Raw genomic sequence first — 12,325 nt, forward strand, 5'->3', positions numbered from 1 at the left:
CACAACAGCTCCTGTGGCTAAAGCTCCCAATAAGAAGTGGAAGGCCTGGCATAAGAGCCGCACAACGCAGTGGTTGCTGGATGCTGCGCTGAGCAATAAAATGTAGTGTTCAAAAGCAAAGCGATAACATATCTGCCTAGCTGCTTATGGGACCTGGCACCCATGTCTGGCATCAGGGGTGCCATTAAACGGTAGAAGGATTGCACAGCATGGTGGTTGCCCAGGCTCCTGTTAAGTAGCAGCCTAAAATGCAGTTGGTGGACAGGGATGGGACATTACATCTGCCAGCAAGACAGACTTAGAGGGTGCAGCATCACTTGCCACCTAGCAAGGCTGACTGCTGTGGATTCTTGTTAGCATACACAGTCGTGAGGAGCTCGGGAGCAGTTGCAGATTTGGCCATTGCATTCAGAGCCCAGCCCTTACCTTTCCAAGCATCCAAAAGTACACTGGGCCTGGGAGTGGACGCTGAGTGTAGCCCCAGTGAAGCTTCCTTGGCCTTTTAGTAGTTCTTAAACCGTGCTCTGCATCATAACCCTGTACTGTTCTCAAAAGCGGGACCGTCCTTTACGCCATTGTGCAATGCCCACAAACATAATCTGTGCTTAATACCACTTAAGACCACTCCTTGAAATAAATCTAGGCATCTTACTACCTCTCACTACACCAAAATAGGTGTGTTCCAAACATCTGAGCCATTTATTATACATACACAGAGTGCGCCATAAGCACAGATCTCTACATCATAACATTGCAGTGTTTGCAAAACTCAACTAGACATCACACCCCTCCAGTTTCTAAAACAGTCTTGTACTTCTTGGCACTGTGTTCTTCCCAAAACAGTATTGCATTACAATGTGACACCGCATGGCACTTCCCAGAACAGGGCGGTGAGTCATTAAGAGTAAGAGAAACCAACATCGCCCAATGCCCTCTTCTGTCTAAATGCTGCAACTCCAAGAAAACACAAAAAAGCTCACAAAAAATCGCCATTTTCCCTTGCACTAGATCTGTAATCTGTGGTGGTACTGTTAGTGGGTAATACCTATCAGCACCTTAATGCACCCGGCAGAGATTACAAGTTAAAATCCCAGAGTTTACTCAGACTTCCATCGTTTCGAGATCGACAACATGAGAACTAGCCAGTTAGAAAATCCTATATATGTAAATGTATAGAGCTATATAGACCCAAGCCCTATCAAGAGCAGGCAGAGGGAATCGCAACCAGTGCAAATTCTACCAGAACAATAACATTATTGTGAAAAACTCTGCCCTCTTGGATATTTACAACGAGAAGTGCTGTACAAGTCGTGAAAGCAACGAGGCTAACTGTTTGGCATACTTTATTGAATAGGTCGTGTTTTACAAACGCCACTGTATTTTGTAATTTCAGTTAACACAAATGTCCAAAGCTGGTAAACACAAACTATTCTGTTTTCGGCATAAAAAGGAAAGATGCATATTCGCAACGGTCTCTCAGACCTAAAGTGTTGACATAGATCAGTCCTATGTAAATCCGGAATTGTCGAACCCAGATCTAAAAAATTGCAGCATGGGAGGAAGAGGCATGTCAACCTGTAATTTTCAACATGCTAGATGGACAGCATACTGCACAGTCAGATTTTATAACTCACACGTTTTTGCTTTGCACTTCTTTACAATTTGTGGTACAGGGCAAACCTTGATTTGTCATGTCCCAAAGCTGAGAGTAGACAGACGGCTCCAGGTTTCAATTTCAAAATGAGGACGTGACAATATGGTAAGGCTAAAAGCTCTTTTTTGTAATTTGGTTAAGCTAATGTATGCCTAATCCCCACCCTATTCAGCATTAAAAAGGTGCCTTCCAACAGTCAATCTTAAGAAATAAGAAGTCAGATGCTAACACAACTGATTATATATGGGTCTTGTAGTCAGGGCTGTATTTATAAAGAGGGACCAGCTTGGATGTATGAATAGTTTAGAAAAGCGCTTCAGGGGAATGGGTTTATAGACGATTGCACCTATCTTGCGTCCTATATTTTGCAGTTTTAAGGTGGATGTATGAATAGATACTCTGTGGACTCTAAACACATTTTCTTCTCCCCACCCATACATATAACAAGGAACCCAATCTGAAAAGGGCAGGGATTAAAGAGAAAGAAGAACATCTCTAGGACCTCTTCTCCAATGGCTGGCCACCGTTTAGGAGGCCAGCCAATGGAGGAGAGGGGCGGGGCTTAACCCTCGCTAGTGAAGTTCACTCTGAGACATAAAATCTCGCGAGCTAGACTGCGCATGTGCGCAGTACGCCACGCGAGACCTAAAAAGACAAGAGCTAATGGTAAATATTTTTGTTATGTTGTAGAATAGACAGAATTGTATATTTTTTCTCTCGTTGCTTCCCAAGTGAGCAAGGTATTTAGATACAAGTCTGCGACCCACCAAGTAGCTGATTAGAAAATGATGCAAGTGAGAAGGCACTCCTCTCAAGACAGGAAGGGTGAGAATCACAATGCTAAAAATCAAATTGTTGCTCTGCATAAACTCACTGAAAGGCCTTCAGCAAGGTGTTACTGGATGTTAATCTTTTTGTGTATCCCTGTGGTGGGTGTGCCAGTGGAGGGCTGAATAAAATGATACTCCCAGGGTTCAAGGTGACTGTGTCTGTGCCTTGAGTTCTGAGACACTGCCACAGTGAGTCCCTGGGCCCACGGGGCTCCTTGACCTGGTGTCGGCTCACTGTACTTGTACACAATTGGATAGACCCCTGAGAGTAGTTCTGCAAGGCTATTACCTACCAGAATCGTGCGTGCTATCCCTTGATAGTCCAGCTTTGGTCTGACCTTGAATTCATTATTTATACCATGACCACACATTGCTGATATCTTTATTGTAGAAGTACAGGTGAGCCAAGCAGTGTGCATGCTTTTGTAGCTTCTTTTGGAAACATGTAGCAGCCACTCATAAGGACCTGTCCCCCACGGTTATTTCTCCTTCTTGCACCCAAGTGACTTTGGAACATACCCCTTTGCTTGACCTCAAATTTCTAGAATTGATCTTGGCTCGTGTAAAATCAGGCTCGCCTAGGGATCTCGCATCTCCTCATGTTCTAAACTTAGTGACGGGAACAATTCTCCCAGTTATTTGCAAATTGATTAACTCCTATATCTCGGGAGTGGTTCCCCCACCTTCGGAAATGTGCCATGGTGAAAGCACGACTCAAAAAACCCAATCTTGACCCGGAGCACTTGGGGAATTATCGTCCAATCTACCTTCTCCCAGCGAATAGTAAAATCCTGGAGAGGCATGTTAATTCAGTACTATCTGGGTTCTTGGAGTCTAAAAACTTGCTTCAGTACTCACAGACGGGTTTCCAGCCCCACCAGACTACGCTTTTCCACAGGCATCCTGGAAATCTCTAACTGGATGACCAACAATTTCCTCCAGTTGAACCTAGGAAAGACTGAAGTCATGTTGCTGGGTAAGGCGGCGGCTATCTGGTCCAAGGACTGGTGGCCCTCACAGTTGGGTCCCTCTCCTGTACTGAAAGAGTGTGTTAATAACTTAGGTATCAAAATTAATCACTCTCTTTCAATGCAGGACCATGTAGCGGCTGTGCTGGGTTCTGTTATTTCAGGTTAAGATTGCTTAGGAAGATCTTTCCTTTTATTCCATTAGAACATCGTAGAACCCTGACTCAAGCCATGGTTATTAGCCGTTTGGACTACGGCAATGCCCTTTTAGCAGAAGTTGGGCTGACTTCCCTTAAAAAATTACAGGTGATCCAAAATACAGCGGCCAGCCTGGTTTTGAATATGCCTGCTAGATCCTCTTCGCTACCACTACTGAGAAAGCTACACTGGCTACCTGTAAGGCAAAGATCCATCTTTAAAGTCTGTTGTTTGACATTTAATGCCCTACAGGGTCAGGGCCCTAGATATCTGCAACATAAGTTGGTAAAACATATCCCGAGCCGAACTCTTAGATCTAGCTCGCAATTATTACTACATGTCCCCCGAATCAGACGTCACAGGTCAGGGGGTATTGCTTTCTCTTATCTAGCTCCTGTCTACTGGAATAGTCTTCCCATCTCCCTGCGAGAAATTCCATCTTATCAAATTTTTAGGAACATCTAAAAGCTTTCCTTTATTAAGGCCCCTTCTTTTCTGCTTCTCTTCCCCTTGGGTTGTGTTCTAAGTAAGCGCCGAGATGACTCACGGTGAGTCGTTGCGCTATACAAGAAAGTATAACATAACATAACATGGAACTGAGACAGCTCTTCTAGTGGTGGCTGAAGAGTCCTGGAGGATTTTGGACCAGGGTTGCGCAGCAGCTTTTGTTCTCCTGGAGCTCAGCGCCACATTTGACACCGTTAATTATAATATCTTGACCCTCAGACTCAGGTGTCTTGGAGTGACTGGGGGTGTTATCACCTTGCTGCAGTCCTTCTTAGAAGACTGGTCCTTTCAGTTCTTCGAAGGCGAAGTCCTTTCTAAGTGTATGTCTCTTAGCTGCGGTGTGCCTCAGGGATCCTCCTCGAGCCCTAAATTATGTAATGTATACATGAGTCCGCTGGCCAAGATAGTTTGTCCATTTGGCATAAAAATAGTTACTTATGCCGACGACACACAACTTGTGGCCTTAAGCACCCAGAAAATTCATCTTCCAGCTTAGACCCCTGTCTGGAGAAGGTAGCTGAATGGATGGAGCTCTCCTGCCTGAAACTGATTGGAGATAAGACAGAGCTCATGCTCCTAGGCAACACTCCAATTTTGAATTAAGGGCTACTGTGGCAAAAGTGTCTAGGCCCTGCTTCAGCACCAAAGAATCAGATCAAAAGTTTGGGCATGTGGTTTGATTGCTCCCTGACTTTTGACCATCAAGCTGCGAAATTGTCTTCCACATGCTATGGCATCTTGAGAATGCTTCAAAAAATTCTTCCTCTTCTCTCATTCATTGCTAGAAGGATAATGGTCCAGGCTTTGATTCTCTCATGCCTGGACTATGGGAATGCGCTCTATCTCAAGCCACTACCGCTAAACTAAAGGTTATTCAAAATTGCGCAGCTCGCCTGCTTCTTAAGATCCCTTATCGGCAATCTGCCAAGCCTGCGTTAAAGACTCTTCATTGGTTGCCGATATTGGAGAGAATAAAATGTAAGGCTCTATGTATCACCCACAAACCTTTCTGGGGTCAAGGACCGACGACTAATCAATCCATTGTCACCCCTTATCACCCTAACAGAAGTCCCCGCTCAGCGAACCTCTTGCTCGCTGTTGTTCCAAAAATAAAGAGAGCAAGAAGTGGCGGCCGCTCTTTCTCTTATATCGCTTCTAGGCTCTGGAATGCCCTCCTTCCCATCATATGTTGGGAGTCCAACCATTTGCCTTTCCGAAAACTCCTTAAAACTTGGCTTTTCCAAGTCACCGCTCAGTAAAGATGTCTCCTCTGACCGCTGCCACAGATAGCACTGGGATGCCTTAGGGTAGCTAGTACTGCGAACAGAAGTGCGCCGTGGTTAACTGTAGGAGGCAAGAACCATTGAGGACAGGTAGGCCATGCTTCGGAGGCTTGACATTCTTTGAGCATGGTGCTATTGGGTGGACGATGGTGGGTGCGGAATGTTTCCATGAAGCGTGGTAAAGGTTTCTGAAGCCTCTGATGGAGTGCTTTCATTTCGACTTCAGGCTCAAGATGAATAATTTTGTGCTCTTGTATGTTTCTTTGGGGGAGGCTCAGAGTTACTTTCCATGGGTAGGATAGCATCTTCTCTTGTAGGGTCTAGTGACAAACTCTTGTCTTTTTTTATGTAGATGATATCACACTGACTGTGGATGGAAAAGACACCTATGAGGAGGTGAAGAATGCCAAAAGGTATAGGTAAGTGTGGAAGAGAAGGCTTTGGGCTGACATAGATGGTGAGGTGCAGGGGTAGAGTAATGAACTGGAGTGGTTTCAGGATATAGGGTGGCAGACCTGCATTGAGTGTGGATGAGGTTGGTTTAGACTGCAAGAGAGAGCACTTGCATGGCCAAGTATACAAAAGATGTAAAATTGAGTCTGAAATATGGGTTTATGGTCAGTGTCACATACCACTGTTAGTTTTCATTCTCTCCGACGGAATCCTTGTTCCCAAGGCGTGATTACCTTATAGATTGTTACAGCTGCAGTACAGATCAAAAGTAGGTGCTTGCTAGGGCAAGTCCTAGCCTCCTTACAAGATTGAAAGGCAGGGGTCTGGGGACTGTTGCCAGTTTTGGGGGTGAAGTAGGTGAGTGGAATATATAGGCCAGGGATGGTAAAAGAATTCATTTGGAGTGAAGCGATTGATGTCTGCAATGCAATTGCCAAAGGATGGGTGAACACAATTGAGATGGCAGAGGAACATGAAAGGCAAAGTAAGCTCAGACCTGAAAGTGTTGCACCTCTCTTGCTATTTAACACAATTTTAACTTCTCCTTCCAGCAGAAGTTTAGTCATGCATGTCCTTCATATCTTTAAAGCTGACTGTCATAGAGGGGGCTGGTGCAATCTTTGAATTGTAACGGAAGCAAAATATTTTCTATGAAGTTGTTAGTTTTTTAAGCCACCATTTGCCTAGTATGATTTATAATGAGTAAAATTAAGCAAAGTATCTCTGCAAACATTAACGTTTTGACTGTTTTCAGTTACATGATTCATGCTGTTGCTTTGAAAGTTGTGTGCATCACTTTAAAACGTTAACATTGTTTCTATCTTGTTATTTATATTAGCAACCCCTTAAGTTGAAACTGGACAATGCATCAGTGCCTTTATTTTTATTTTGGACCATGCTGCACAGCATCTGCGAACAGCATTGACATTGACCAAGCAATTAGGCAAGACTAATTGGGTTTGCACTACTCGTTGCTATTACTTGGGGTTCTAACTAAGGTGCAATTGTCAGAATGCAAATATGTATTGATTAGGCCACAGGACCGTTTTTAGGTCTCCCCTACCAGACAGCACAAGCTTTCTGTTTATGGAAGACCTATTGTCAGATCACAGTTAATCATTCCTTTACTGTCACTTATGTGCTTGCTTTTTATTTGTTAGCTTGTGTGGCCCATACGTCCTTTTTTGTGTTTGTCCCTCTCCTGGTACTATAGGAACCAATTGGTTCTGTTGGGTGATACAATTGCTGTAATTACTGTGTTCAATACAAGGGTAAAGATATTTCACATTTCCTGATTCACAATAAATGAAAAAAATGTGTCTGTGACAGCCATTTAATATTCAATACTTTTTGAAAATATAAGAGTAAATCAACTCTACATGTTTTTTCTTGGTGTGTTCTTAAACTTTTTACTTGGTGTGTTCTTAAACTAAAATCGTTTTTTCATTTATTGTGAATAAGGAATTGTGAAATATGTTTACCCTTGTATTGAATACAGTGATCACAGCAATTTTATCACCCAACAGAACCAAATGTTTCCTATATTACCAATACCCAGGTTCTGAGGGACACCAGGTCGCCCCATTATCCTTAATGTTGTCCCTCTCCTGTAGCAGAGACTCATTACTGGTGTCCATGCACTGCTTACTTTTCAGGCACTGCTTTTTTAGGTCTCGCACCTGCGATACAGGGCAAAGCCCTGTCGCAGCGAGACCTATAGTGGGCGGCTCTGCGTACAAGGAGCCAAGAGATGGGCACGCGCAGCATGCCGGAATCGGATCAGGTCGCGCGCGTGAACACGCGCTCCAATTCTGGCATGCTGTTCACACACACACACACACACACACACACAGACATGCGCACACAGACACGCGTGCAAACACAGACACACGCGCACAGACACACGCGCACACAGACACACGCGCACACAGACACACGCGCACACATCCCCTCCCCCCCCACTACCACTACAGGCACGCGATGTGCCTGTCTCCCTTGCAAGCCACCAGCACAATGGCATTTTCCTCGCGCCGCTAAGACCGCCTCCAACCAAGCCAGCGCCCGCCGCCCACGCCAGCCCCCGCCCGCCCGCCTACCAAGCCAGCCCATCCCCCCGAGGAAACATGCAAAATCACCCGGTGCTGCGGCGCGGTACTCCAGCTCCTCCAACGCAGCACGACGCGGGGCTCTCCCATTAGGCATGAGAGTCCCTGCTATTCACTGGTCTTCACCCGGGCCCTCTCCTGGGACCCGGGACTTGTTATTCCCTGGCATGATGGAGCACCTCGGTCAGGCTTTCTCCATGCAGTCAGGCAGTGAAAGTTCGAGACAAGATGGCGGCGTAGCTCGGAGCCGTGTTATCGCGAGACTTCTGACTTCTGCATCACGTGGGCCGTTCCCTTAAGATGACGGCGGTCCTGCAGTGCCGGTAATATCCGGTTTTGGGGAGACACGTTGGAGTACCGGCATTGCTCGCACCTTCGTCCTGGTGTGTGAGGACCCCATGAGCGCTCTTCCCGCCACACTTGTGTTCTGCTTGGACGTAGCATAACCCATGCGCTGCCCCTAGTTTTACTGCGACACTTGTTTTACCAGCAGGCAGTCTCTTGTTGCAGCTGTCACGAACATTGTGCCCCTTGCCCCCACTGGACTAAGTTGATGAACATGACCCTCCCACTCCCCCCTGCCAAGGAACCCCCAACTGCCTGACACCGGGTCATTCGCGTGGGGGGTGGACACGCCAGCGCCTTAAGCGCTACCAGTTCAGTCAGCGCTACATGCCGCGTCTGTTATTTCCCAGGGCTTCGTGCTTTCTCAAATTGGTCTGATACCAACACACAACACCAGCTCGTACGGCGGGACAGACCCACAAAACATTATCCATAACAACTAATCGTCCCCGCACGCACTTACCAAAGAGCAACACGTTCAGGAAAACTTGTTTAAAATAAAATTGTTGCTTTGATCCCTTTGTTGCTTCCACGCACCCACCACCCTCCGAAACAAAGGCAGCCTAAGCAGAAACATATTAAAGGTGAGCAGCGGGTGTTTATTGTAGGTGGCTGCAGTACAAACTTTAAAAAAAGACCTGACACAAATGCTGCGAGTACAAACATTAAGGTACGGCCGGATCTAGTCTAAAGCATAATTCATATTGCGTCACTTTAAGCAATTGCTTTTTCCTTGTTATATGGCAGGAACTCATCCCGAAGGTACTGTAGCGCTTTACATAAGCGCCAGTTACATTATGCAAGGACACATTCATTTTGGTAGATAAGGGGAGATTAAGTGATTTGCCCAGAATCACAGGATGTTTGACCCCATGCTGAGACTCGGATCTGTTTCCACAGTTCAAAAATCAACTCTTCTGGCCGTTACGCCACACCTTCACTCACCTTTTCCCTTTTGAAGTAATATCTGCAGAAGGTGAAAGATCTTTGAAGTTTTTTGGGAAGGGCGGGACTCCGAATGAGTACGATGTCGAACTCTCCGGAGAGTTCTCACTTCTTGCAAAATAGAAACGTAACCTTCTGTTGTCAACACATTCAAACGTTCCTTAGAACCTGACTGATGTGCATATGGAAACACTAATCGTGGACAGGTTGAGAATTTGAGAATGCACGCCTTTTGGTAGAACTATCACCATCACAAGAAACGTCTCTAAAAATAAATCACAAAGGAGGGTCACGTCTTCTTGATATGTTAATGAGTCTTCTTAAATCCCCCCCCCCATTCCTTCGATCGCACCACCCACTTTCCATTCAGCTTTCCAATTAACTGGGGCACTTCCTGCCTTTGTACAACTGCTGAAGAACAGCTGAATAGCTTTGGCCTCCCCCTGCCTCTGCCATAAAGGAAGCACATCTGTGCTGAAAACCCTTCTTGCAGAAACTTCCCGCTGCAAAGGCTCCTGCCATGACAGAGAGAGGGGGTTTCTGCGCCAGCTCTCCCCAGATACAGGTCTACTTGATAGGTGCATGTTAGGTACCCTCAGTTTTCTACTGCACTGAAATACATACATAAGTGCTACGACACAGATGGCATGATTGTGCAAACAAAAAGTTGTTAATCTGCACCTGCGGATTTTGTCAAATAACACGTTCCTGAAGTACCATGCAAAATACGCCAGTCGCAGGTAATCCCATCGTGAAAGGGATTTATGCTGCCACTGACCAGAGTAAATGACTATTTCAAGAGTGAGAAAGGGTGAGAGGATTTAGAATAAAATACCCTCGAACTCTCCACTTCGTTCTTAAACTTTCTAGTGAAACCTTGTCTCGCCCCCTCCCCCCCCCCAACCCCCCCTTGTGGGATTTACTCTCCAGCAATATTACATCAGTGTGGCATCTTAATATTTGCGAGTAAAAGAATTCACATTTATACGGCATCCTTTTGTGACAACCTTGCACTCATAAATCCTCAAATTCGCGCATGTAATTCGGATTCTATGTACCGTTGTCTGTTTATTATCCCCAGTTTTTGTAAGTTTCAGAGTGTATCTATCTATCTATCTATCTATCTAGCGGCCTCACTCTATCTATCGCCTTCACTCTATCTATCTATCTATCTATCTATCGCCCTCACTCTATCTATCGCCCTCCCTCTATCTATCTATCGCCCTCCCTCTATCTATCGCATCACCACAGTATCACTGAACGCCACAGCATCACTCAGCGCCACCACAGCATCAATCTGTGCAACCATTCAACAACAACTGGTTCAAATATGTTCTCTCAATGTTTCAAGCTTTATTACAAATGTCACAAAAAGATGTTGATATTTCACTTCTGTTCTTGGATTTTCGTCACAATAAAATACACTGATCATAATCTTCACAAAAGTTATTTACAAAAGTTTAAGCTATTGCCATTATAAATTACAATAACTTTTATTTAAGTATTAATTATTTAAAAAAATTAAAACCCATTGTTATTTGTAATATCAATACATCTAAGTCACGTAAATACAACACATATTCCATTACAAATGCTATAGGTGTCACATTTGCGAAAGTTAAAACTATTGGCATTGTAAATGACAAAGCTATTAATTTTGCTATTTTCAAAACCAACACATAAATACAACATTTGTCATTTACAATACCAATAGCTCAAACGTTCCTAATGCGAGACCTATTGCATTGCAAATGCTTGGATTTCATATTGCTTAAGCACTCCATGACACTGCATGTGGTTTCCAGCTGTCTCAATCTTGCACCACACGTATCCCCCTACCACAGTCTGTTTTGCTCTCTTGCGGTTATCCCTGCCCCCTCAGTCTTGGCCTTGTGTGCTTTACCCCTGTGTTTCATTCTTGCCCTTTTACTCCCCCACGCAACATTCCTCTCTCCAGCCTGTGCACTTCTTTTTCGTCCGCACATCGCGTTACTCACTAGTCCGTGTTTTGTACTTCCCTCTACTCTGTGTTGCTCCCCCGTTGCCCCTCCCCCCACACTCGCCCTCTGTTGTTTGTCCGCACCAGCTTTGGGGGGGGAGGAACACTATTTTGCTTTATTTTTTATTTACCAATTCAAATAGGTCTCTAAAGTGAGATTATTGGCCTTACCAGTGCTTGTTTTCCAATCTACGCGGTATTTGTAGTATTGCGGTTATCTTTATATGCACTGAACTACTGTACCTTGAGTGCAAAATAGATTTGGAGATCTCCGTATTGCATCAACATTTTTGTTCCATTGCTCAGTCACTCAAATGTGCACTTGTGAAGCATGGAAAGGTCAGAGAGTGGCACATTATAAACCTAGGAGTGTCACACAAGTGCGGATTAAAAGTTTGCAACAATGCTCCCGAAGGAAAGACGTAGAAGGGCTCCTCTTGATCTGAGTGCCAGGATTGTTCTTGGCATGTGGCAAGGACAAGGGTGATGTCTAGCGTTGCCACCTGCCCATTTATACTGGCATGCCCAGTATTTTTATATCCTGGTCGGTACATAAATTAGGAAAAACACCTAAAGCTGCGTATCATTACGTGCTTTAAACAGTAAATGTAAACAGAAAAAAAATGTAATGTATCCTGAAGCTACCTTAATGGTCCCGGATTGTTAATTGAAGTAAGCAAAGACATAACGTCCATGTTAACAAGCATTGGTAATGCATCGGTTTCGCATATGTAACGACTAAAGACTTGTTTTCATCAATCATTGTCTGGAAGAAGGAAATAGTTTCCCGACAGGTAACACTGGAGTTGAGAGTTTGTGGCACTGTAGACTGCTGACTCAAGAGCTGGGGATCCTGGAGTTTAATCACTTAATCACTCTAGGTGATAAATTTTAATATTAATATGCTGAAATAGTCAAAGGCAAAACTTTATAAAAAAACTTGTTCCACCAAACCAGATGTTCACAGTATTTCGGAAGCGAGCAACTGATAAGAGAAGTAGGCGAAGAACAAGCACTGGTAAAAATGCAGGAAAATAT

The 12,325-nt window shown here is 44.6% G+C and overlaps 1 protein-coding gene across 1 annotated transcript in view; it reads left to right on the top strand.

Annotated features, from left to right (window-relative positions):
• PCYT2 (phosphate cytidylyltransferase 2, ethanolamine) overlaps positions 1 to 12,325 on the top strand; it is a 249,092-nt gene that overhangs the window by 115,083 nt on the left and 121,684 nt on the right. Inside the window, exon 4 of the mRNA XM_078653796.1 lies at positions 5,793 to 5,859. Coding sequence (XP_078509922.1) covers positions 5,793 to 5,859 — 67 coding nt within the window. The remainder of the gene's footprint in view (positions 1 to 5,792; positions 5,860 to 12,325) is intronic.

This window comes from Lissotriton helveticus, chromosome 7, assembly GCF_964261635.1.
Source record: "Lissotriton helveticus chromosome 7, aLisHel1.1, whole genome shotgun sequence".
Lineage (NCBI taxonomy): Eukaryota > Metazoa > Chordata > Amphibia > Caudata > Salamandridae > Lissotriton > Lissotriton helveticus.